This window comes from Bos indicus x Bos taurus, chromosome 19 (assembly GCF_003369695.1).
Source record: "Bos indicus x Bos taurus breed Angus x Brahman F1 hybrid chromosome 19, Bos_hybrid_MaternalHap_v2.0, whole genome shotgun sequence".
In the NCBI taxonomy this organism is placed as follows: domain Eukaryota; kingdom Metazoa; phylum Chordata; class Mammalia; order Artiodactyla; family Bovidae; genus Bos; species Bos indicus x Bos taurus.
Window position 1 is genome coordinate 29,502,557 of NC_040094.1, and position 25,436 is coordinate 29,527,992.

Consider the following 25,436-nt stretch of genomic DNA (forward strand, 5'->3'; position numbering starts at 1 on the left):
AGTTAGAGCTTATTGTCCCCCTTTTATAAATGAAGAAACCAAGGCACAGAAAGATGCAAAAGTTGCCAAGGTCACACGCCGACTCCAAAGGGTGTTGAACTCCAAACCGCCACCTTGCCTTTCAGGATGCCATTGAGATTTCACAGTTCACGGAGTTAAACAGAAAAAAAGAAACATTTATCTTCTTCCACCTCACTTACTAATTTATGTTATTTTGCCTTGTTTTAAGTAGCCTTGTAAGTCACCTGAAATCCCCCTCTGCCACGGCATAAACAAACAGTGCAGAGAGTGGTACCCGGCACAAGAAAACAGTTAAAATTCTACCCCAGGGCAGAGGATGAATCCAGCCAGTCCTGCAATGAAGTGGATTTATTTCCTTGGGCTGCAGTGAACTTCCATCCCTAGAAGAGCTGGCTTGGGTGGCCATCTCTCAGGGAGGCTGGGATAGGCAGTCTTCCAAACACACTGAGCTGGGCCAGACTAGCCCTGAGGCCCCTTCTTAGACTCCCAGAGTTTATGAAAATACCAATAAGACAAAACAAGACACTCAATGGGGCTAATGCAGCAAGCCAGCTGTTGGGCCAGAACCAGTATCCCAAGTTTTCAAGCCAGGCCTGTTACCAGCTCACTCATCTAAAAGTTAACAACTGGCAGTTCAGTTCAAAACTCTTAGCCTAGTGTCTTCTTTCCCCTGAAGTGCTTTGGCTGCTGCTGGAAGACGGTCAAAGGATACTGTCACTGTCTTCGGCCCTTCGGTGAGGGTAGCAGAGAAGGAGGCAAGAAGCTAGGTGGCCCCAAGGGTGTCCCACTAGACTAGAACTGGGTGGGATGATCGGTTTGACAAACGTGAGGAGAGGAAGGAGCCAGCTTTCTATGGCTGGGAGATCTTATGCAAGTTTCTTCACCTCCTGAGAACTGTTTCCTCCCTCATCTGCAAAATGGACTTTCACACCTACTCTGCAAAGCAGTTATGGGTTCCCAGCAGATAGTATGGGCTACAGCACCTTTGCACACTGAGCCGGTAAGCACCTAATCAGGCTGCTTGTGGATCCGGGGAGGGCTAGGCCACCTCCAGCCCGAGGCCTGGGGGGTGCTGGCCAGTGCCCAGGTGCTGTCTGGTTTCGTCCCACTTCAGCCTCCAGCCCACTACAACTCCCCTGGTAGAAAAGGGGCTGCTTTCTCTACAGACAGGCCCACCGAGCGGTGACAACTGTGAGGGGACGGGAGAGCCGCTCTTTCCCTCCAGATGCCAGGGGCTGCGGGTAGGAGAGGCGAGCCAGCAGGGGCTCCCTCTTCCTCACGATTCCGGGCTGTCTGCCCACGGGGCACGGCCCGGGACGCGGTGCCACCAGGGCCATCACGCTGGGTTAGAAGAAGGCCCGACCCCAGCTCAGCAAAGAAAACAAACACAGATGTGTTTGCCCGGGACCAGGAGGGAGAAAAATCGCCCCCTCTCCCTCGCCTGCGCGCTCCCCAGGGGCGTGGGGCCGGCGGAAACCTGCTGGGCTCCCGGGGCAGCGCGGGGCCGGGCGACGCGGACGGTCCCCGGCCGGCCCCTCCTCCCTCCGCGGGGTGCGCGCCGGGCCCAGCCCCCTCTCCGGGGTTTCCCCGGGCGCTCTCCTCGCTTCCCTTTGTCTCCGCTTCTCCTTCTCGGGCGCCCCGGTTCCCACCCGCTCGTACCCTCGCTCTCTCCGGGTCCCCGGCCGCTTCCCTTTAACTTTCTTCTTTCCCGGGGTGAAAACTTGGCTCGGGAGCCGGCGGCTGCCCGCCGACGTTATTGGCCGGCGCCCCGCCCGGCGGCCCCGCCCCCCGCCCCCGCGCTCCCCTCCGCCCCCCACTCCCTGCGCTAGTGGCGGCGGCGGCGGCGGAGCCTTCGGGGGCGTGCGTGCGTGTGTGAGTGCGCGCCAGCCAGCGGGAGTGTGTGCGCCCCGGGCGCGGGCTGGGCGGCACTCGCACCGCGGCGGCAACGGCGGGAGCCGGGCGGCCGCGTAGTCATTCGGGCGGGAGAGGCGGCGGCGGCCGGGCCGGGCCGGGGCTGGGGCAGCGGCGGCCGCGCCGGGCATGGAGCTGGCAAGCCCGCGCTGAGGCAGGACGCGCCTGCTAGCAACCAGCGAGAAGCTCTCCGCCGTCCGGCGCGCGGGCTCCCCGGCCGGGGCCGGGCAAACTTTTCTTTCTCTTTTGCCCTCTCCTGAGGTAAAGTCCCGAACGCGGACTCGCTGGCCGGGAGTGCGATCTGGGGCAGCTGAGCGGGAAGCCCGGGCTGCGGGAGGAGGGGGCGCGGGCCGTGCGAGCTCAGGGGCTCTACGAGTTGTCCCGCGCCCGAGTTGAGGGGTGCGGGCGGGGCGGCGGCGGACGAGCAGACGGGCGCGGGCAGGACCCTCGGGCGGCGTGGAGGCGGCGGCGGCGGCGGCGGGGAAACCGAGCGATTGCCTGCGGCCCCGGCTCGCTGCCGGCGGGGAAGAGGAGGCGCGGGCAGTGCGGGGCCTGGGGGGTCTCCGGATTCGCCTGCCTCCGGGACGCGGGGGACCGAGGCGGGTGTTCGGTGCGGGGGAAGCCGGGCGTTCGCCCGCGTCCCCGATCGCCGCCCCTCCGCGGGGTTGGAGGGCGCGGGGCGGGCTGGCTGAGCGCGGCTCCCCTCTCTCTGCAGGCGCCTTCTGCGGCGGGCGGACCGACTCCTCGGCGCGGCGGGGCCGGGGCAGGCTGGACGCAGCACGATGCGCGCAGTGTGGGAGGCGCTGGCGGCGCTGGCGGCCGTGGCATGCCTGGTGGGCGCGGTGCGCGGCGGGCCCGGGCTCAGCATGTTCGCCGGCCAGGCGGCGCAGCCCGACCCCTGCTCGGACGAGAACGGCCACCCGCGCCGCTGCATCCCGGACTTTGTCAACGCGGCCTTCGGCAAGGACGTGCGCGTGTCCAGCACCTGCGGCCGGCCCCCGGCGCGCTACTGCGTGGTGAGCGAGCGCGGCGAGGAGCGGTTGCGCTCCTGCCACCTCTGCAACGCGTCGGACCCCAAGAAGGCGCACCCGCCCGCCTTCCTCACGGATCTCAACAACCCGCACAACCTGACGTGCTGGCAGTCGGAGAACTACCTGCAGTTCCCGCACAACGTCACGCTCACGCTGTCGCTCGGCAAGAAGTTCGAGGTGACCTACGTGAGCCTGCAGTTCTGCTCGCCCCGGCCCGAGTCCATGGCCATCTACAAGTCCATGGACTACGGGCGCACGTGGGTGCCCTTTCAGTTCTACTCCACGCAGTGCCGCAAGATGTACAACCGGCCGCACCGCGCGCCCATCACCAAACAGAACGAGCAGGAGGCCGTGTGCACCGACTCGCACACCGACATGCGCCCACTCTCGGGCGGCCTCATCGCCTTCAGCACGCTGGACGGGCGACCCTCGGCGCACGACTTCGACAACTCGCCGGTGCTGCAGGACTGGGTTACGGCCACCGACATCCGCGTGGCTTTCAGCCGCCTGCACACGTTCGGCGACGAGAACGAGGACGACTCGGAGCTGGCGCGCGACTCGTACTTCTACGCCGTGTCCGACCTGCAGGTGGGCGGCCGCTGCAAGTGCAACGGCCACGCGGCCCGCTGCGTGCGCGACCGCGACGACAGCCTGGTGTGCGACTGCAGGCACAACACGGCCGGCCCGGAGTGTGACCGCTGCAAGCCCTTCCACTACGACCGGCCCTGGCAGCGCGCCACCGCCCGCGAGGCCAACGAGTGCGTGGGTGAGTGGGGCGCCACGGGGACGCGGGCGGGACCCGGGCGGGGCGGGGACCCGGGCGGCTGCGCACGGGCCTAGCGATCGAGGGTTCTTGAGCATCTCTGGCTGCGTGAATGTGGTGGGGATGGTGGGAGGCACGTTCCGGGAAATCCTGGGCGGTGGGGCCGGGAGAGTCGGTCCACTCGCGCGCCTGACGCTGGCCGATTGGGTTGGCCTCCTGTGCGCTGCCCTAAGACAAGATGCTGGGAGTGGGCTTTGCAGAAAATTTACCGGTCAGTCCCCCGAATCCCAGATCCAAGGGCAAACACTGATTGCCTTCTCCTCAGTTTGGCGGGACTCTGGGATCCACCCCCCTCGCCCCGCCCCAGGGCAGCAGCTGGTCTCGCTGTTGGGGACCCCGGCCGGGTTCCCAGGAAGTTCCAGCTCCATGACCACAAATCCCTTGGGAGGTGGCAAAGGGATTTGCAATTTGGGGCTAATTCGGTGCACGACGAACATCGCTCCTGCGTCCTCCATTTGTCTTTTACGGTTTGAAAATAGATATAGTTTTCTTTTTGATAGCCTGTTTGGGCTAGCAAAAGAATGGTGTGATTTAAATTAATTACTGTCCGCAGATTACAAAAGAGAGTTAACTAATTATTTTAAACTAATTCAGTCCCGGCCCAAAAAAGAAGTATACCAGATTTTCGTTGTTGTTGTTAGCATGGTGTGTGTGTTGAGGTGAAATTAAACAATTCCGGCGAATTAACTAAGGGCCCAGATTCTTGATTTTATGGGGTTTCAGGTCCTGAAAGAGAAATCTCACAAAACCCTGTACTGGTGGATACTCTTGGGTCTGAAATGAGGCTTAAAAAAAAAGAAAAAAAGAAGAAATCCATTCCGTTTCTGGATCATACAGCTTTGCTGCTGTAGAAACTCTGAGCCCTCAGTTTCTCCTCAGGAGAAGAAAAAGAAAAAACGTAGAGGAAAGGTAGGTAGTTAGACCGTAATCAGCTTTTCCAGTATGAGATGTAAAGGTACAAATCCCATGCTTTATTTTAAGGAAAATCATTCAGTTCGGCCATCCGCCCTTGGGTGTTCATCTTTTGTGGAATAGAGTTATTCCCTCCCCCTCCCACACAGCCAGTGTGAGTTTCTTCAGTTGCCTCAGCCTCTGAGGCACATTACAAAGTTTGCTGGCCCCCACAAACACACGTCTTGAGGTCTGGTTCTGATTAATTGTGTCATGTTGTTGTTGAATAGTTTGTGCCTCATGACTTGTGGATGCAGACTTTCTCGGAATGGAAAACATGTTTTGGTCGGCTCTGAGGCCCAGGCGGGCGTCCTGGTCTGCAGAGGGCAGTTCTCCTGTTGCGTGGCCCGATCTCCATTTTTGCACTCCATCCAAGGGTCCACTTCTGCAGACCTCATTGTCTTTCCCCCTCCTGTAAGGGAAGCCACTGCTGGCTGGTCGGAAGAGACTTTTCAGGATTCGGGCGGTGAGACAGTGGTTACTCCCCGACTTAGTCGTCTTTGAGAATAGAACGCCTTTGATCTGCTCCATTCCTTCAGAAATGTTGGTTTTTCCCATCTCTTCTCTTTCTTCTCGCCTTTCCTCTTTTCTTTTCTTCCTTTTGTGAGTGAAAACCCTTTATTGACATTTAAAAGGCCTCCCAGGGTTTGGCTATCTGTGTTAACTTGTATGTGCATATGAAAGATAACTTCTCATCGTCACCAGCAGGGTCTGATTGGAAAACACGCAAGTGAATACATGGAGGCAAATAAGCTGGCTATGAAGGTAACGTTTTCCTGGCTTGAAGATTCCTCTTAGCCGTGGTGGTATTGTTCTGATACCACCCACCTCCAGCTCTCCGTCACTTTGTATGTGGAGAAGTAACCCGCGATTGTAATAACAATGGCCATGCGCTTGAAATAATCTCCATAGTTGAGGATTTTGTCTTTTGACCAAAGCACTAACTCTGCACAAATTGGATTGACTGGGTTTTTTTTTTTTTTTTTTAAGCCAAATTGAGCAATCAACATATTAACTAACGTAATTAGTAAGCCTTTTTGTTCAAAAAGTTTAATTAGGCCTAATAAGTACATAATCTACATGACAAATAATCGGCTGACAATATTTTCTGGGTTTCACCGAAGTTATTTTAATTCTCAGTAGTTAAAGTATCTTTAAATCTTGCCAATTATTCAGTCATCTCATAAAAGCCAAGCCAATTCAATGATGTTAAAGTTATTTATAGTTTCCTTTTTGAATAGATGTTCTGATACCTTGTAGATATAGCCTCGGGAATGTCAGGTTGAAGTTCCCATAAAGTCTTAATTGAAGTCTTAGTGATTTTTCCATCATTTCGCAAAAGAGAAAGCCAGCAAAGACAATTTAGAAGTGATTTACAATTAAAGGTCGAGCTTTTTATGAAAAGGCCCTGAAGTGGAGATACGTGAATGAATTAGTATTTGACAGGTGTTCTGAGACACTACAGGGCACTGTGCTAGGAAAAGGCATTAATAAATCCTTGAAACACTAACTTTTGTACTATCAGCGGCTCAGATTTTTTCCCCCCCAACATAATCCTATCTTGTGAATTTCACACTGTTGACATAGAAAGTCAGGCTACCCAGATTATTTACAGCTAAGGCAAAGAAGTATATTTTGTACTCTAAAAATGTTTTGATTAAAAAAAAGAAACACTATCACTGTCTGTCTTTGCCTTTCTAAAATAATGAGACACGACATAATAAAGTGACATCGTTCTCTAAGTTAACTGTCTCACCGCCCCCCCAGCCTAAAACTTTAAGAAAACATCAATATTATTATTTTTCTAAATAGTTCTCTATAGGGCCAAGAAAATATTATATCCTATAGGTTTTTCTTTGGTCCAGCTTTCTTTTCAGGGTTGTTTCAAGGTTGAGTTCTCTATGAAGTAAACGTGAATTTTTATAAGGTCCAATTTTGTTTTAAACTCAATTTTGGATTTCTTCCGGAAAAGAAAACTCGAAACAATATGAAAGACAAGACTGTATAATGTTATGGCCTCGACAGCTCTCCGTGGAATAACTAAATACTTTCTTCCGCCCATATGTATCAGCAGTGTTCACGTGCTCTTACACACATGTGCATCTATATTCATCGTGTAAAGAAGCATCCATGCATGGGGGGGAGTATACATTCAAGAGAAAATGCATGAACAGTTTCAAACCACCTGGGTTGCTAGGCCCTCCCTCCCTTCCTTTTTTTTTTTTTTTCAAAAAAGAGCATCTGAAGACCATATTGTGTTTCCATAAATTATTGACATCAGTTTTAATCAGTGTCCCCCTGACGTCGGAGCTGTGTTAGTATTTAGTGCCTGATGAAGCATGCTGTTTAATCTTACTGTGGGGATGTCAGCATGAACCCCTGCCTGGTTTGTGACAGGGTGAACTTATGAAAACTCGTTTTGCAACTCACACTCTGGCTTGGCGTTGCCCTGCTGAAACCCAAAACCCACACAAAAGATGTCTCTGCAAGATGAGCACTGTGCTGGGCTGGCCTCCTATGGTCATGGGTACCTGCACCATAAAGCTTGTAATTGTTTAAACATGACTTTGGGAGGGGGTCCTCAGGCTGTAAATGGCTCTGGGCCTGCCGTCATTCCTGGCAGGAGAGGGAGGTTATATGGGAGGTGTTGCTGTGAGAAATCTAATGCCCCGATAAAAACTCTTGCAAAATCAAAAGGCTAAAATGATCTGCTGCTCAGTCTGGTATATAGCTGTAGATAAGTGAATATTCTTATAGTCCTAGTAATTATCATGGTAGGTAATTCCCTGGTGGGTCAGTGGTTAAGACTCCACCTGCCAATGCAGGAGACATGGGTTCAGTCCCTGGCTTGGGAAGATCCCCTGAAGAAGGAACTGGCAAGCCACTCCAGTATTCTTACCTGTAAAGTCTCATGGACACAGGAACCTGGCGGGCTAGGCCATGGGGCTGCAAAGAGTTGGGCATGACTTAGCGACTAACCACCACCACCACCATTTATTATAATTATTATCTTTATATGACTAACCCTGGAGGGCTTTTTTTTTGCCCAACATTTAGTTATTTGATCATTGTAGCTAAGCTAATACTAGGCCCCATTATTGTTCTTATTTTACAGAGGAAGAAACCATAACCTTTGGGTAAAGGGTTTACCCAAAGTCATATAGCTAGTAGGTGGTGGAGCTGGGTCCCCAGTCTGAAGTTTAGGCTTTGTTTTACTGCATCTTCTGTGCTGCCTCCCCATAGAATGGATGAATGGCTGGATGGCTGGATGAATGAACAGTTCATGTACAGGCAGAATTCAGAGAGAGAGTGCAGGTTCATTTACAGACCACAGCGATAAAGCAGATGTTGCAATAAAGCAAGTCACATGAATTTCTCAGTTTCCCAGTGTCTGTAAAAGTTGTTTACACTATACTGTAGTTTATCAAGTGTGCAATAGCATTGTCTTAAAAAATAGCAACGTGCATATCTCAATTATTCATAAAAATACTTCATTTCAGGAAACTATATTGAATATCTTACGATGAACCATAATGGAAAAGAATGTGCAAAATTATATATATAACTGAAACATTGCTGCACAGCAGAAATTAACACAACATCATAAATCAACTATATTTCAATAAAACTAAAAAAACACTTCATTGCTAAAAAATGCTAACCATCCTCTGAACCTTTTCATGAGTCATATTAATAGTAGTAACATCAAAGATCACCGATGATGGATTACCATAACACAGACAATAATAAAAAGTTTGAACTATTGCTAAGAATTACCAAAATGTGACCCAGAGGCATGAAGTGAGTCTATGCTACAGTGTCTGTAGACTTGCTCGAGGCTGGGTTGCCACAACCCTTCAACCTGTAAGAAACAGGATGTCTACAAAGTTCAATAAAGCACAATACAATCAAGCGAGATCTGCATGTAGAGGACAATAGTTGGAACAACCTGTTGCCTCTTGCTGGAATTAAAGGTGGTTCCCTAGTTGTGTTGTAATATGTGTAATATGTCATATGATGGCATAGATTGTATTTACTATGTTCATACATGCTTGAATGCTTGCATATGAAATTGTATATAAAAAGTTGTCCTTGATGTTAGCCTTTGGGCCTCGTGGGAGCTGGGAGCTTTTAGGAATGTAACTGCAGAGTGTTTAAACCACCTTTGTGTGGGTGTTCAGCGTGCACAGGTGTTGCTCATGGCCGAGTTTTGATTTCAGGGCCCGTGATCTCTCTCAGAGGTGGTGGAACAGAGCTTGTAATCAGAAATTCCTTTTTTAACCAGGTCTTCTCCTTTCTCCCTAGTGGTCAGTAGCTGGTTGCTTCTCTGGGACATATTGGAAAAAGTATAGGATGTGGCTAAGAAGTATTGTTAAAGAAGGGAGTTGAGGGACTTCCCTAATGGTCCAGTGGTTTAGACTTCACCTTCCAATGCCGGGGGTGCAGGTTTGATCCCTGCTCAGGAAGCTAAGATCCTACATGCCTTGCAGCCAAAAGACCAAAAAAATCTTAAAACAGAAGCAATATAAACAGTGAACATAGACAGTAACACATTCAATAAAGACTTTAAAAATGGTCCACATCAAAAAGAAAAGTCTTAAAAATAAAGATGAGAGTTTAATGGTGTACCCTGGTCGCTGGCGGGGTGCTGGTACATGCAGGGCACATGTGTCAGTGGCATGGGGCTGTTGTTTATCACTTTGGGCCCCATGGCGGCTGGAGTGAGGGTCTCTACTGAGGTGGGCCTAGAGGCTGCTCGCTGCTTGACCCAGAGAAGTGAGACAGAGCCGAATCAAGACACACCTTCTGGGGAGCGTCTGTTTCTTTCCAAGGCTTTGCCAAGCTGTCCTTTTGCCCTGCCCAGACTTCTCCCTGACCTCCTCCTCCTCCCATAGAAAAATGAGATCCTCGGAAAAGTATTTGAGACTTCAGGTCCAGAGTAAATACTGGAAAGGCAGTGGGTTGCAATTCAGATGTTCCCTGGAAGGAACCCCCTTATTGTCTGCTCACAGCTGGTATCGATAATTTCCTTCTGGAGATGAGTTGTGCTTTTCATTAAGTAAATTTTTTGTCTTGGGATTAAACCAACATTGTATTCTTAATAGACTTTTATGTTTACACTTCAAAAGTCCACTGGGTTGTTATTCGTGTTATCTTGATGGCTTCTACGGCGTCTGCTATGCACACTGGCTTCACCAAAATAAATGGCTCTCTAGGGAACTGGATTATAAAACGGTCTTATCTGTTGATGCTGTGGTGCGGGTATTTTGTGAGCCAGTATTTTTTTTTTTTCTTCCTTTCAGAAGTGATAATCATACCTTGAGTTTCTGCAGTGCCTTTCATTAGAGGGAGACTGGAGGTCTTGGGGGGCTTTTGAAATGCTCGAGATTGGAGGTTAATACTTACAGAGTGGCCGACAGCATTTTGCCTGTTGGTCTGAAGAGACACTCCTCAGCCGTTGTGGTCTCCGCAGCCTCGGAAGATGCAGCTTTGGTTTAGGTGGCCAGGGAGTTTAAAGTGTCTGTCCCAGGGGCATGTCAGGTTGCATGCTGAGGACAGACTGAAAACCCCTACTAAGTGCCAGGCATTGTACTCGGTGCTCTACATGTGCTCTATGTCAGTGCATCAGATTGCCATGAGAAACGGAAGCCTTTCCAAACCAGATGTCCTGGCCACCAGCAGGGAGGTTTTGCACAAACAAAACTGAGCGTGGACAGGGCACATCTTGGCTTGTTCAGTGATGCCACTGCAGACGCAGAGAGCAGGCAGGTACCATGGCACTTGTCTCAAAGGCTGATCACATAAAAGCCACGTTCTGTTGTAACCAGCTCCCAGGGATGGTTCTGAACAGCACCTGGAATAAGGAAACTGCCCGCGAGAGTCCTTGGACATAGGGCTGTTCACCGCCAGTCTGTCTCTTGTCTTAGTTTGGTTCGATGTGTATAGCACCACGTGGGGAGTTCAAGAGTGCATTTCTGTATTCGTATTCCAGAAAATGTAGCCCTATTATAAACTTGGAATTAGATTTTCCTTTCTGTTGGAATGTTATATGATTTACATAACATTTAATGATTTAATGACATAATGTTTTATGATTATATAATGTGAGCTTCCCCCAGGTTAGAAGGCAGAGACCCGTCAGCTGGTCAGTTCTTTGCTTCTAGAGATAATACTTCCTTTCCATCCCCAGCTCCTGGGAGTCTTTGACTCGGTTTGTGTTCAGCCCTGACTTTGTTATTTTTGTGCCAGTTCTGCCCTCTGACAGAGAGAAGGGACTGTGGTCATGGGATGGATGAGATATGAGATGCTTTCCGTCTGAGCCTTTCTCATCCAGCATTGAAGCGCCTGCTCCAAGCCTCTTTTGTGTTGGATGTTTCTAGCCAATGCATCCACTGGCCTTCAGGGAACAAGGGAATATGTCAGCAAGGAGACAGGTGTACCAGTGGTTCAGGAGTGCTGCCAAGGAGTGGAGAAATGTACACTGCCTCTGCCTCTGTTAGGGTCATTCCTAGAGACCCTGAGCCTTTTGCCATTAGGGTCAGTGTATTAGCTAGTGCTAAGGCTGTAATCCCCTTGCAGTGCACTTATGCATATAAAGACGATCCAGAAGAAAGATTTCTCAGTAGGTATGCCAGGCCTCTGGGTTATTTAAAGGGGTGAGTGGGGACTTCCCTGGCTGTCCAGTGGTTAAGACCCTGCACTTCCACTGCAGTGCTAGTGGTAAAGAAACTACCTGCCAGTGCAGGAGATGCAAGAGACACGAGTTCAATCCCTGGATTGGGAAGATCCCCTGGAAGAAGAAATGGCAACCTGCTCCCGTATTCTTGCCTGGAGAATCCCATGGACAGAGGAGCCTGGCGGGCTACAGTCCATAGGGTCGCAGAGTCAGACACAGCTGAAGCGACTGAGCACGCACACATACTTCCAATGCAGGGGCTGCAGGTTTGATCCCTGGTTGGGGAACTTAAGATCATGCATGCAGTATGGTGCTGCCAAAAACAGGGGAAGGATGAGTGGTTTTTTAGAGGTCAAAGTACATTTGTTCAGTGAGAACCTGAAAGGCAGAAAGTGATATTAGGAGGGACAGAAAGTTCACGATATCACCTGATAATCAATGAGTCCTTCCAACTCAGCCTGGAAGGAGGCTCTAGAACTCAGTCTCTGTGGATGGTTTGGGGCTAGCCTATATAAGGTGTGCGAGGTACCAGCCTCTCTGCAGGGTTCAGCTTTAGTTGAGAGCCATTCATGCTCCTTCCTGGCTGTGCTATTGCTAGATTTTCTAGATTTTCTCCACTCCTTTACTGCCTCCAGATAAGAGAGAGTATTAGTTATCATGTACAATTTTTTACACATTCCAGAGGCTCCACACCTACGTTAGACACTCTGTAGGACCATAGTCATCTTTGAAGGAGCTGGGTTTGAATAAATGAGTCTTAGGTAACAAGAAAATGAGGTAGACCTCTTTTAGTTTCCTGAGTGCTTATATGTTGCATTATATTCCATGGATGGACTGTCCCAAAGGGATGGACACTTTCTGCTGCCTCATTACGTTTGTTGGGACTTCTGATTTCATCTCTTCCTGTTTGGAGTGGCTGTGGTGAGTACTTAGCGATGCATCTCTTCCAAATTCTGAAACCAGGGCAGACATCATTAATCAGTCACAGTATTCATTTTCCTAAGTCCAGAAATGGTCTTAGGGTATTAGACTCTAGGCTTCCCTGGTGGCTCAGATGGTAAAGAATTATGCCTACAGTGTCAGAGACCCAAGTTTGATCCCTTGATTGGGAAGATTCCCTGGAGAAGAGAATGGCTATCCATTCCAGTATTCCTGTGTGGAGAATTCCATGGACAGAGGAGCCTGTTGGGCTACTGTCCATGGGGTTGCAAAGAGTTGGACCTGACTGAGCAACTAACACACACTTCAGTATAATATCCTAGGCAGCCATTGCTGTTTAGTTAGAATTAGCCTAGGAGATGAAAACTGCAAGACAGTTTTGGTCCCAGAAGAACTTCCCCTGTCCCCCAGCCTGGAGACAAAGAACTAGCCTGTAGGGGACTTCTTTAATGGTCCAATGGCTAGGAATCTGCACTCCCAGTGCAGGGGACCAGGGTTCAATACCTGGTCAGGGAACTAGATCCTGTGTGCTGCAAGTAAAAAAAAAGATCCCCCGTGCTGCAACTAAGACCTGGCTCAGCCAAATAAGTATTTTTTTTTAAAAAGAAGAAGTAGCCTTAAGTGGACATTTCTGGAGCAGTCAGTGGTCAGGTGGCTCTGTTGGGTCTGGGGATGTGAAGAAGGGGGAAATGGTGCCCTCCATGCAGGTGGGAAGTGGTCTCTTTAAGGAGGGTGTGCGTGTGAGTGGTGAACACTTGTACTGAACCATACACATGGGTGGGCTTCCAAGTGAGGAGCTTTGCTCAATGCCTGGGACACACGGAAGATGCTGTAGGTCTTGAGAGGAAGTGAGCTTTGGATTTGGCTCCTGTACTAGGGAGGGATGGCACTGTGGTCCACTTCACATTTTCCTCCTGCATCTGCTCTGTATTTTAGTTTCCTCCTACCCCAGCAGTTTGAGAGATCACGGGGCCCTTAGAAGAGTGGCCTCCCCAGGAGAGTCAGCCCTGAAGTTCCCATGCAAGGTCCCCTGGACTGAGAAAACTCTAGAACTACCCCGAAATGCAAAGGAAATTATCCCCCAACCTGGGTCGGGGGCCTGGGGCTCTTCCCACCTGAGAAGTCAGGCCCAGAACCCCAAACTAGGTCTGTGTGACCTGGGGAGACAGGACTCTGCCCAGGGCAAGCGCTCTGCTTGCATTTGGGCCGAAGCAGAAAAAGTGCCGAACAATAACAGTTTCAACCCCAGCATGAAAAAGGAAACATATTGTGTTTACAGATATAGAGCTTGGCCTCCAAAGCATGAAAGTACCTTTGGGTCGGGCGCCCCAGGGCAGGGCTGTTGGACAGCGGTTCCCCTGCTCCGAGTCCTGCGGCCAACGCGTTTCCTCTTCCCGCAGCCAGACCTCAGAGGTGGGCAGGTCCATCGCAGCCAAGTCTTTCTTCCCAGACCCAGCCCTGTCTCAGTCCTCGGCTCAGCCCCAGGGAGAACTCATGGTGAGAAAGTACTCGGGCTGCCACAAGAAAGGAAACTGCTTCTCACTCCAATCCACAGAGACTTAAGCCATGTTTAGGGGTGGATCACCTATCAATGCTACTCAGACTCGGCAGGGAAGACCAGGACTGGATGTCCTCTGTGTTCTTCACCCCAGTTTGTTGTCGGAACCAAGATGAGAGACCTGTTTGTTGTTTTATTTTTCTCATTATATTTTTTTGGCCATGCTCCGCGGCATGTAGGATCATAGTTCCCAGACTAGGGATGGAACCCACGGCCCCTGCATTGGAAGTGCAGAGTTAACCGCTCTACTCCCTGTCACAGAAGTCCCTGTTCGTTGTTTTCAACCGAAGATGTCTGCAGAAGAATTAAACCCTCAGCGAAAAGCGAATTCTGATATTCCAGCTGTATAGAAACACACTTCAGTTTTAAAATCAAGATCAGAGAGCACAGAGTTCTGTGTAATAGTGTCTGAAATACCAAGATGTGTGTTAGGGGTTATGGTTGAGAGAACCCGTCTCCAGCTTCAGACTGCCTGGGTTGAAGTCCTGGGTCCAGGCTCACAGCGTGACCTTGGGAATGTTATTGAAGTTCTCTGGGCTTTCAATGCCTGCAAGTCCTGGGGACTCTGCTCCAGACCTCACTGGTATATGGAGTAGGGTAGGAAGTGAGGGGGCACACCCCCAAGGAGGGGGCTTAGAGGAGGCTCATAGAAAAGAGACCCTGAGGTGGAGTGCTGCTTCTAGACTTGAACTTTCTTTTGTAAAAAAGTTTTTAGTTGAAGCATAGTTGCTGTACAATATTATATAAGTTACAGGTGTATAGTATAGTGATTCACAATTTTTAAAGGTTATACTCCATTTATAGTTACTATTAAAATATTGGCCAGATTCCCCATGTTGTGTAATATATCCTCACAGCTTATTTTATACCTAACCGTTTGTACCTCTTAATCCCTCACCCCTATATTGTCCCTCCTTCTGCCCCCACTGGCAACCACTAGTTTGTTCTCTGTGTCTCTGAGTCTGCTTTTGTTGTTGTTGTGTTCACCAGTTGGTTGTATTTTTTTTAGGTTCCACATATAAGTGGTATTTCATACAGTATTTGTCTTTTTCCATCTGGCTTATTTCACTTTAGCATAATGCCTTCCATGTCCATCCATGTTGCTGCTGGTGGCAAAGTTTCACTCTTTCCTTTGACTGAGTAATATTTCATTGCGTGTTTATATATTAGTGAGTGTGTGTATCTTCTTTATTCATTCTTCTGCTTATGAACACTCAGTTTGCTTCCATATCTGGGCATTTGTAAATAATGCTGTTGTGAACATTGGGGTACCTGTACCTTTCTGAATTAGTGTTTTCATTTTGGGGGGATATATACCTGGGAGTAGAATTGTTGGGGTCATAGGGTAACTCTGTGTTTAGTTGTTTGAGACATTTCCATAAGTGACTGACCCAATGTACATTCCCACCAACAGTGCACTGGTATTCTCTCTTCACCACATCCTCACCAACATTTGTTATTTGTGTTCCTTTTGATAATAACTGTCCTGACAGGTGTGAGGGGTGTCCCATTGTGGTTTTGATTTGCGTTTACCTGATGATTAAGGTTGTTGAGCATCTTTTCATGTACCTGTTGGCCATTGGCATTTCCTCTTCGGAATAGAATATGGCTCTAGGGTGCTAGGGCTCAGTAGTTGCAGCTCCTGGGCTCCAGAGAGCAGGCTCAGTTTCTCTTGTGAGATCTTTGTCCCATGTGAGATCTTCCCAAGCTAGGAATGGAACCAGTGTCCCCTGCATTGCAAGGTGGGTTCTTAACTGCTGGACCAGCAGGGAAACCCTTATTGTATTTTCCAACTGGACACTGCTGACATATAGGAAAGTTGTTGATTTTTTTTTTAAAGTGTTGATTTTTATATTAGTACTTTGCAACCTGCATTTTTACTGAACTCTTTTAAAATTAATTGTCATAGTGTTTCAGTTAATTCTCTTCTCTATTCAATTAGAACCCACAAATCATGAATATTTTAGCTCTTCTTTTCCAGCATTTGGACTTTTATTTTTCTTGCCTTACTGCATTGAAAAGAACTTGAAAGCAATGATATAGAATAACGGTAAGACACCTTTATGTTGATCTTGATTTGAGTGAGAATGTTTCTAGAGTTTTATTATTAAGTATGTCATTTGTTCCTAGTTTCAGATAGATCTTTTGTATTGTGCTCAAAGGAATGACCTTGGTTCCTGGTTTACTGTAGGTTTGCTCCTTTTTGCTGTTGTTTTAAATCAAGGATATGTGGTTCCTTTAGAATGTTAATCCTTTAGATATCAATCAAAGTGATCATATAATATTACTGCTTAAGCATATTAAGTAATGAATTATATTAATTGGTTTGATAAAGTTTTAATAGCTTCACTGAGATATAATTCTCATACTATATGCTTCACCCATTTAAAGCATACAACTCAATGGATTTTCGTATGTTTATAGAGTGGTGTGTGCATGCATGCTAAGTCACTTCAGGGGTGTCTGTCTCTTTGCGACTGCGTGGACTGTAGCCTGCAAGGCTTCTCTGTCCATGGGATTCTCCAGGCAAGGATACTGGAGTGAGTTGCCCTGTCCTCCTCCTGGTAATCTTCCTGACCCTGGGATCTATCCTGTGCCCCCTGCATTGCAGGCAGATTTTTTACTGCTGAGCCACCAGGAAAGACCTAGAGTGGTGCAACCATCATTAAAGAACATTGTCGTCATCACCAGAAGAAACGTTATTACCATAGCAGTCACTTTCCAGTCCTTTTCTCTTGCATTTCTGTCCCAGCCCCAGGAAAACATTAATCTACTCTTGATCTCTATGGACTTGTTTGTTCTGTACATTTTATATAAATAGGGTCGTATACCCTGGGGCCTTTTGTTACTGACTGACTTCAATGTTTAGCATAATGTTTAATGCTAAATAATTAGCATAATGTTTTCATGGTTCATCCATGTTACAGCATGTGTCAGTACTTCATTCCTTTTTATGTCTGAATATTTCATTGTCTAGATATGTCACATTTTTTAAATTCATCCTTCAGCTAGTGGACATTTGGATTGTTTCTCCCTTTTGGCAGCTAGGAGTAATGCTCCTATGAACACTGATATACAGGTTTTTGCATGGATACGTGTTTTCATTTCTCTTGGGTATGTACCTCAGAGTGGAAATGCTGGATCATATGGTAACTTCATATTTAACTTTTTGAGGAGCTGCCAGACTGTTTACCAGAGCAGCTGCTCCATTTTAATGTCTTACCTGTAATGTATGAAGATTCCAGTGTCTCCACATCCTCATCAATATTTCTGTTCTTTCTTTTTGATAATAGTCATTCTGGTGATGGTGAAGTAGTATCTCATTGTGGTTTTGTGATTTTCTAAATGGGAGCCATTCTAGTGTTCTTGGAATAAAGTTTACTTGGTTATATTATTCTTTAGTGATGTTTTATGTTTGATTTTTTTTTTGTATCTGTTCAAATGTGTAATTTATCTGAACTTTTTTCTCTTTTTATTGTCTTTTGTATCAGGGCTGTTCTAACCTTATAAAATGAAGTGAGAAATTTCTGTTCTTTTCTATGCTCTGGAATACTTTAAGTAGCATGAGAAAGAACTTTTCCTTGAAGATTTGCTAGAATTAGCCCATCTGGGCCCTGTGCCATTTTGTGAAGAGTTATTTGATAACCATTTCAATTTCTTCCATGCTTATATGTTTATTCAGGAATTTTTCAACTGCTTTCTGAGTCAAATTTGGTAATTTATTTTCCAAGAAAATAATGATTTACCCAGATTTTCATTTTTTAAGCATAGTTGTGTATAGTAATCACTTCCCATTCCCAATCACTAAAAAAATTTTGTTTTAACTTTCAAATATGGCTGTATCACTGTTCTAATTTCTAATAGTGAATATTCTCTCTTTTTGCCTCAGTTTGTTTGTTTGACATTTTTGAAAGTGATGATAATAACATCTGATATCTGTTGAACACTCCGTGTGTGCCAGGCTCTGTGCTAAGTATTTTGTATGTACTGTCTGCTTTTCAGAATCTGAACAACTCTGCGAGTTGAGTACTGTTATTCACATTTACAGGTGGTTGAGAAGTTCAGGCATTTAACTTGCCTGAGACACAGCTACAAAGCCCAGAGTTGTAACTCAGGATCTCTCTCTTCTCGGAGACAGAGCTCTTGCATACTATTTTAGTCTGCCACTTATTTTTCTTTTATTTATTTAATTTATTTTTTGGCTGTGCTGGGTCTTCGTTGCTGTGAGGGCTTTCTTCTCCAGTTGTGGTGAGCGGGGGCTATTCTCTGGTTGCCGTGGGTGGACTTCTCATTGCAGCGGCTGCTCTTGTTGAGGAGCACGGGCTCTGCGGCTCAGGGGTTTCAGTAGTTGCGGTTCCTGGGCTCTAGAGCGCGGACTCAATAGTTGTGGCCGACGGGCTTCGTTGCTCTGTGGCATATGGGGTCTTCCTGGACCGGGAATCGAATCCATGTCCCCTGCATCAGTAGGCGAATTCTTTACCACTGGATCACCAGGGAAGTCCTGCCACTTATTTTTTTTTTTTTGATGTTTTTAAATTCTTTCTAATTTTATAATTTCTGTTTTATCTTTATTAATTTCTTATTTAGGCTTTTGTGGTCCTACTAACATTTCTAGTTGAATGCTCAGTTCAACTAATATCATTTTTTTCCTTGTTCATATTTATCAGTACAGCTACTTAAGGCAAAGATTTTTCCTTTCTAGAGTAGCTTTGACCACTTAGCCTTAGTTTTGATTTGTACTGCTCTCATTCTCTGGAGAAGGCAATGGCAAGCCACTCCAGTACTCTTGCCTAGAAAATCCCATGGATGGAGGAGCCTGGTGGGCTACAGTCCATGGGGTCCCCAGGAGTCGGTCGCGACTGAGCGACTTCACTTTCACTTTTCACTTTCAGGCAATGGAGAAGGAAATGGCAGCCCACTCCAGTATTCTTGCCTGGAGAATCCCAGGGACGGCAGAGCCTGGTGGGCTGCTGTCTATGGGGTCGCACAGAGTCGGACACGACTGAAGTGACTTAGCAGCAGCAGCAGCAGCAGCAGCTCTCATTGTCACTGTTTTTCCAATGACTGTGTCGTTGTAGTTTTGATAATCTTTTTGTTTCTGGAGTTATTTATGAATTGGGTTTTCATTTCTAGGGTATTAACTCCTCAAAGTATATATTTTGTTATTAGTGTACAATTCCATTTCATTGCAACATATACATTTTTGTTTTGTTTTTAAATAATCTCATGTGTGTATGTAAGGTTACTTCTGTTGCTAGTCCATGGGAACTGAAAGAGAGCTCTTGTTTTCAGGCTACAGAGTTCAATATATTTATCAAAATCAATTTTACTAATTATGTTTTTCAGATACTCTGTATCTTTGTTTTATTTTTGCCTACAAAAAGAGCAAAAAGATCATATTAACAGTAGACTCTAACATATCACTCTCTTAATTTGTGTTTACAAAGTGACAAAGTCTTCCGACCTTTTAAAAATTAAGAGATGTGCAAAGCCATATGGTGCTTGAACCCAAAGTAAAAGCAGGGGTCACAAAATAGTATCTGAAATGTAGAGTTCAGAGCAGACTGCATTAAATAGGACAAAGATGGCTATTTTATATTACACTGGTATCAGAAAGGGCTTCACTGGTGGCTCAGCAGTAAAGAATCTGCCTGCGTGCAGGAGCCACAGGAGATGAGGATTTGATTCCTGGGTCCGGAAGATCCCCTGGCAAAGTGTGTGGCAACCCACTCCAGGATTCTTGCCTGGATAATCCCATGGACAGAGGAGCCTGACAGACTACAGTCCATAGGGTTGCAAAGAGTTGGACATGACTGAAGCGATTTAGCAGCAGCAGCAGCTGATTTCAGAAGAGCTGCACCATATCATGAATGTGAATGGAAGTCACCAGGGCCTTGGTCTCCGTGGTGAAAAGAGGGAGTTGGCAGATTCTTCCTGGTCCCTTCCAGTGCTCCCATTCCATGAGGATGGTTTTGGGGTTCCCTCCTAAGTGGTTCCAGGAAGGGAATTAACTGGGAGTAAGGATTAGAAGCAAAGAATAGGACAGGATGATTCCTACTTTGGAGCAGTTTGAGCCGACAGCTGGGGCTGGGTTTATTGCTTTGGCTCATTCCTGTCTTTACAGGAGCATCTGCCTCACTGCCTCTTGGCTTGGCAAAGGAGATGTGCTGAAATAGAAGTCAGTCTGCAAGGACAAGCTGGTGAGGCCACAAGAACTCCCTGACGTGGGGTGCCACCTCCTGTAATGAAATATGACCCTGACGGCTGAGTTTGGCTCTGGAATACGACTCCCCCCACCACTCCCATAGGCGGCTACTTACTTACAGGAACAGGCAGGTTACTCAGCTCCATGCCGGCCTCTGTGCCCCCTCATTCTCTTGCCAAGAGGTGATTAATTCATTGAAGAAAGAGGGGATGCTGAAGAGAGGCATGTGTTTCACAGGATACCAGAACCATGAGAAAGGCTGAACGTTAATGACCTAAGTATCTAATTTAAGAAGTTAGGGGTAAAAAATGAACAGAATAAGCCAGAACAAAGTGGGGGCTGAGGAGATAAAAAATAAGAGCAGAAGTCAATGAACTAGAAAACAAATACTCAACAGAGAAGACCAAAGCCAAAAGTTGGTTGTTTGGGAAGTTTAGTAAAATAAACAAATATCTGGAAGACTGGTAGAGGAAGGGGGGAAAAAAGAGAAGGCACAAATAAATACCATTAGGAGTGAAAAAGAGATATAACCAGAGATCTGACAGAGACAAAAATAAGATAATACTGTGAACAACTTCATGCTAATAAATTTAAAAAGTGGAATTGCTAGGAGTGGAATTACTGGGTCATATGGTGACTCTATATGACCTCAAGCATCTTGATCAACCCCTTGGAGTGTCTCATAAGATTGTAAATAGATGACCTACTTCACAGTCTTCTGTGGAACCAAAGAAACAAACAGATACAATGGATTTCATCAAACTGAAAACTTGTGGTTTGGAGGACATCTTCAAGCAAAAGAAAGGACAACCCACAGAATAGGAGAAAATATTTACAAATCAACTACCTGAAAAGGTTTCAGAATATATAAAGAAATCTTAAACAACTCAACAACAAAAAGACAAAATACATTTAAAAACAGGCCAAGAATTTGAATAGATATTTCTCCAAAGAAGATATACACATGGCCAATAAGCACATGAAAAGATGTCAACATCATTAGCCATTGGAGAAATATAAATCATGCCAGTTCACATCTACTAGGATCGCTAGTGAAAGTGAAAGTCACTCAGTCGTGTCCGACTCTTTACAACCCCATGGACTATAGAGTCCAGGGAATTCTCCAGGCCAGAATACTGGAATGGGTAGCCTTTCCCTTCTCCAGGGGATCTTCCCAACCCAGGGATCAAACCCAGGTCTCCCACATTGCAGGCGGATTCTTTACCAGCTGAGCCACAAGGGAAGCCCAAGAATACTGGAATGGATAGCCTATCCCTTCTCTAAAGGATCTTCCAGATCCAGGAATCGAACTGGGGTCTCCTGCATTGCAGGCGGATTGGCTACAATCAATAAAATAATAACAGGTGTTCAAAAGAATGTGGAGAAATTGGAACTTTCGTGGGTACTCTGCTTGTGGGAACGTAAAGTGATGTAACTGCTTTAGAAAATAGTTCCCGAAAACGCTAAACATAGAGTTGCCATGCACAGTAAGTATAGTTAGTGGCTCAGTTGTGTCCGACTCCTTGCAACCCCATAGACTGTAGCCTGCAAGGATCCTCTGTCCATGGAATCCTCCAGGCGAGAATACTGAAATGGATAGCCATTCCCTTCTCCAGGGGGTTGTCCCAATCCAGGGATTGAACCCTGGTTTCCTGCATTGCAGGTGGATTCTTGACTACTGAGCCACCTGGGAAGCCTGTAGAGTTACTATATGACCCAGCAATTCCACTCTTAGGTATATACTCAGTAGAAATGAAAATACATATCCACGCAAAACCCTGAACCCAAATGTTCATAATGGCATTATTCATAATAGCCAGAAGGTGGAAACAACCCAAATATCCCTCAACAGATGAATAGATAAAGTTTGGTGTATCCACAGAATAGAGTATTGTTGTTGAGTCGCTCAGTCATGTCTGACTCATTGCAACCTCGTGGACTGCAGCACACCAGGCTTCCCTGTTCTTCACCATCTCCCTGAGCTTGCTCAAACTCATGTCGATTGAGTCGGTGATGCTATCCAACCATCTCATCCTAAAAATAGAATATTATTCAGCCATATAAAGGAATAGAGTACTGTATATGCTCATACATGAGTAGACCTTAAAAACTTCATAAATAAATTAAAAAAAAAAGCTTCATGATAATTGAAAGCCAGTCATAGAAGGCCGCATACTGTATGATTCTATTTACATGAAATGTCCAGAATAAGCAGATCCATCTAGGAAGCAGATTTATGGTTACCAGAGATTGAAGGGAGGGGTTAGTGGGGAGGGACTGTTAAGTGAGTATGGGGTTCTTGTTGGGGTGATGAAAATGTTCTAGAATTAGTGATGATGTATAAGCTTGTGAATGTACTAAAAATCATGGAATTGTATACGTATAAAGGATAAACTCTATGATATGGGAATGATATTTTAATTTAAAAAATTGTGTGGGCAAGGAAATGTTTATTAAAATGTGTGTTTCTGAGCATTTTCCTGGACTAATGAAGTCACATCTCTTGGGGGTAAGGTCTAGAAACTAAGATGTTACATGCCACGAACCAACTAAGACTTGATGTAGCCACCCCCTCCCCCCTGCAAAAAAAGAGTATCAGAGTCATTAAGGACAAAGAAAGACTGGGGGACTGTCGCAGCCTGGAGGAGAAAAAGAAGACAAGAGGCTTACGTGCAATATCAGATGCTGGGTCAGATCCATCCCGGATAAGAAAGGGACATGAGTGGGACAGTTGGTAAAGTTTGAGTAATGTTTTTAGATGAGATTTCAGTTTCCTGGTTGTAATCATTATGGGATGGGTAGAAGACATTAACATTTGGGCAAGCTGGGTGAAGGGGACACAGGACTTCTTTGCACTGTTTCGCAACTTTTTTGTTAAGTCTGAAATTATTTCAAATTGTAGCCCGCCAGGCTTCTCTGTCCATGGGATTTTCCAGGCAAGAATACTGGAATGGGTAGCCATTCCCTTCTCCAGGGGATCTTCTCAACCCAGGGATTGAACTCCAGTCTCCTGCATTGTAGACAGATCCTTTACTGTCTGAACGATGAAATTAACAAGAAACCACCATCCTAGAGTGTCACGATTCCTAGTTTGAAAGCCAGTGGGGTAGCAGGAAGATTTCTGGCTTTGGGAATCAGACAGGCCTGAACTGAACACCCTCTCCATCTAGATCCTGAGCCTCTCAGCCTCAACCTGTCATCTGAGAAATGGGATTCATCCACCTCCGTGCCCTGGAATTGTTGGAAAGTTCAGTGAAAGGATGTAAGCAAGATGCTAAGTACAGCCCCCTGCTTTTATCAGCTGCTTAGGAAATGCCAGCCCTCCCCCGCAGTTCAGAGTTCTTCTCCCACTCAATCAGCCTCAGGTCCCTCTCGGGCCTTGGAGCGAGAGGATCAGCTGATGGTTCCTCTGGGCTGGGGTGTTTGGCCTGGCCGGGAGCCGTCTAAGCACCCGGGCTGGGCAGCCGAGAAAAGTTGCATCACGGGAGAAGGCGGGGGTTCGACGAGGTTGAGATGGGAAAGGAGTCTGGCCTGGAGAGCTTTCTCACAGGCTCTCCTTGGCAGGCTGCTTAAAGTTACACCAACTTCAAACAAAAAGGGTTTTCAGACACAAAGGAGGGCTCAACCTGGCCGGTGCCAGGCCTGGCTTGGCATTTGAATTCAGAAATCCAAGTCCTCGGAGCTCACAGACAGGCCAGACCATCCCGGTAGCTCTGCCCCCACTCCGAGAATGCCAAGAACCTTCGGGAGAGCTCCCCTCCCAGGCCTGCTCCCATCCTTGACCCCGGGTCCAAATTAATTAGAGTAAAGTCAGTGCCGGTTCCCTGCTGGCGTTTATTCTGCTGACAGCTGAGACTCGGCCACGGGCGCAAAGGTGGTGCCCTTCCACCTGCCACCGTGTCCAACTCTCCCTGCTTTGCAGCATGTGGGTGGCTGTGCTGGCCTGGTTTTCTTTTGGATGATTTTAAATAATAAAACAGAGCAGTTTGTGTTGACTTCCCACTGGGTCATGTACTTTAGGTAGTTTTTCAGTACACCCCCCTTTTTTTTGGCCACACTACATGGCGTGTGTTATCTTAGTTGCCCGACCTGGGATCAGACCCGTGCCCCCTGCAGTGGAAGTGTGGAGTCTTAACCACTGGACCGCCAGGGAAGTCCTTCAGTCACTGTTTTTGTAGGGACCCCTTCGTAGTCTGTCACTTGCCTCCCCCACGAGGCCAGAGGGACACAAGAAGGTGAGCCACAGTTAAGGGCATCATTAGAGAACGTTGGAAGGACTGAGTGCATTGAAGTGTGCATGTAAGTGGGTTTTCCCTGTGACCCAGCAATTCTGCCCTTTCATGCCCAACCTGGAGAAATACACAGGGCACACAGAAAGGTATCAACAAGTGTTTGTCCCAGATTTATCTAGATCTATATCCATCTGTCTATCTACTGCTTCTACTGTCTTCATCACAAAGAGACACAACTTAGCGACTGACTGAACAACAACAAATATCTACTGTATATATCTATTTATCTATCTTAATATCTATCTCTATAATTTTATCTCAAAATATCTATTGTATGAGGGGATAGCATGGGTACGTGCATGCTCCGTTGTGTCTGACTCTTTGCAGCCCCAAGGACTGTAGCCTGCCAGCCTCTATCGATGGAATTTTCCAGGCAAGAATGCTGGAGTGGGTAGCCATTTCCTCCTCCAGGGGATCTTCCGGACCCAGGGATTGAACCTGAGCCTCCTGTGTCTCCTGCATTGGCGGCAGATTCTTTACCATTATGCCCTGTCTATTTCTACATACACACAAAGAGAGAGATAAGAGAGGCAGAGAACACAGCCTCCATGTCTTATCAGTAAGGAAATGGCTAAATAAACTGGTCTGTTCACACCCTAAAATATAATGCTGCAGTTAAAATCATAAATATATGTGTGCACCCAGGAACAGAACTCCATAATATATGGTATAATACCACTCACATGTCAAAACAAGATCCTGCCTCATCTGTCACTGAAGTGCTCCCCTGAGCAGGGTGTTCTTCCTACTCCTCCACCTCTCCCTAGCCAGTCTTAGCTCTGGTGCTTTGGGAATAGCATTGGTTTCAGGAAATTTGTAACTCGAGTGAGCTTGTTGTTATTAGGTGGATCATTGATTTATTAAACTAATGAAGAACTAGGCCTGGAGTGGGTTCTTTCTTGGTATTGAACTAGACAATGTCTTTGCAAACTACAGCTTGTGGGCCAAGTTCTGCCTGTTGCCTGTTTTGTAAATACTCATTGGAACACAGCCATGTCTGTTGTTTAGAGGTTGTGTGTGACTGCTTTT

At 46.9% G+C, this 25,436-nt stretch overlaps 1 protein-coding gene across 1 annotated transcript in view; it reads left to right on the top strand.

The window, feature by feature from the left end:
* The first annotated feature begins 1,840 nt into the window (after positions 1 to 1,840).
* The window catches only part of NTN1 (netrin 1), a 188,904-nt gene continuing 165,308 nt past the window's right edge, over positions 1,841 to 25,436 (top strand). Inside the window, exons 1-2 of the mRNA XM_027518814.1 lie at positions 1,841 to 2,193; positions 2,648 to 3,729. Of these exons, the coding sequence (XP_027374615.1) occupies positions 2,715 to 3,729 (1,015 nt within the window). The 5' untranslated portion in view covers positions 1,841 to 2,193; positions 2,648 to 2,714. The remainder of the gene's footprint in view (positions 2,194 to 2,647; positions 3,730 to 25,436) is intronic.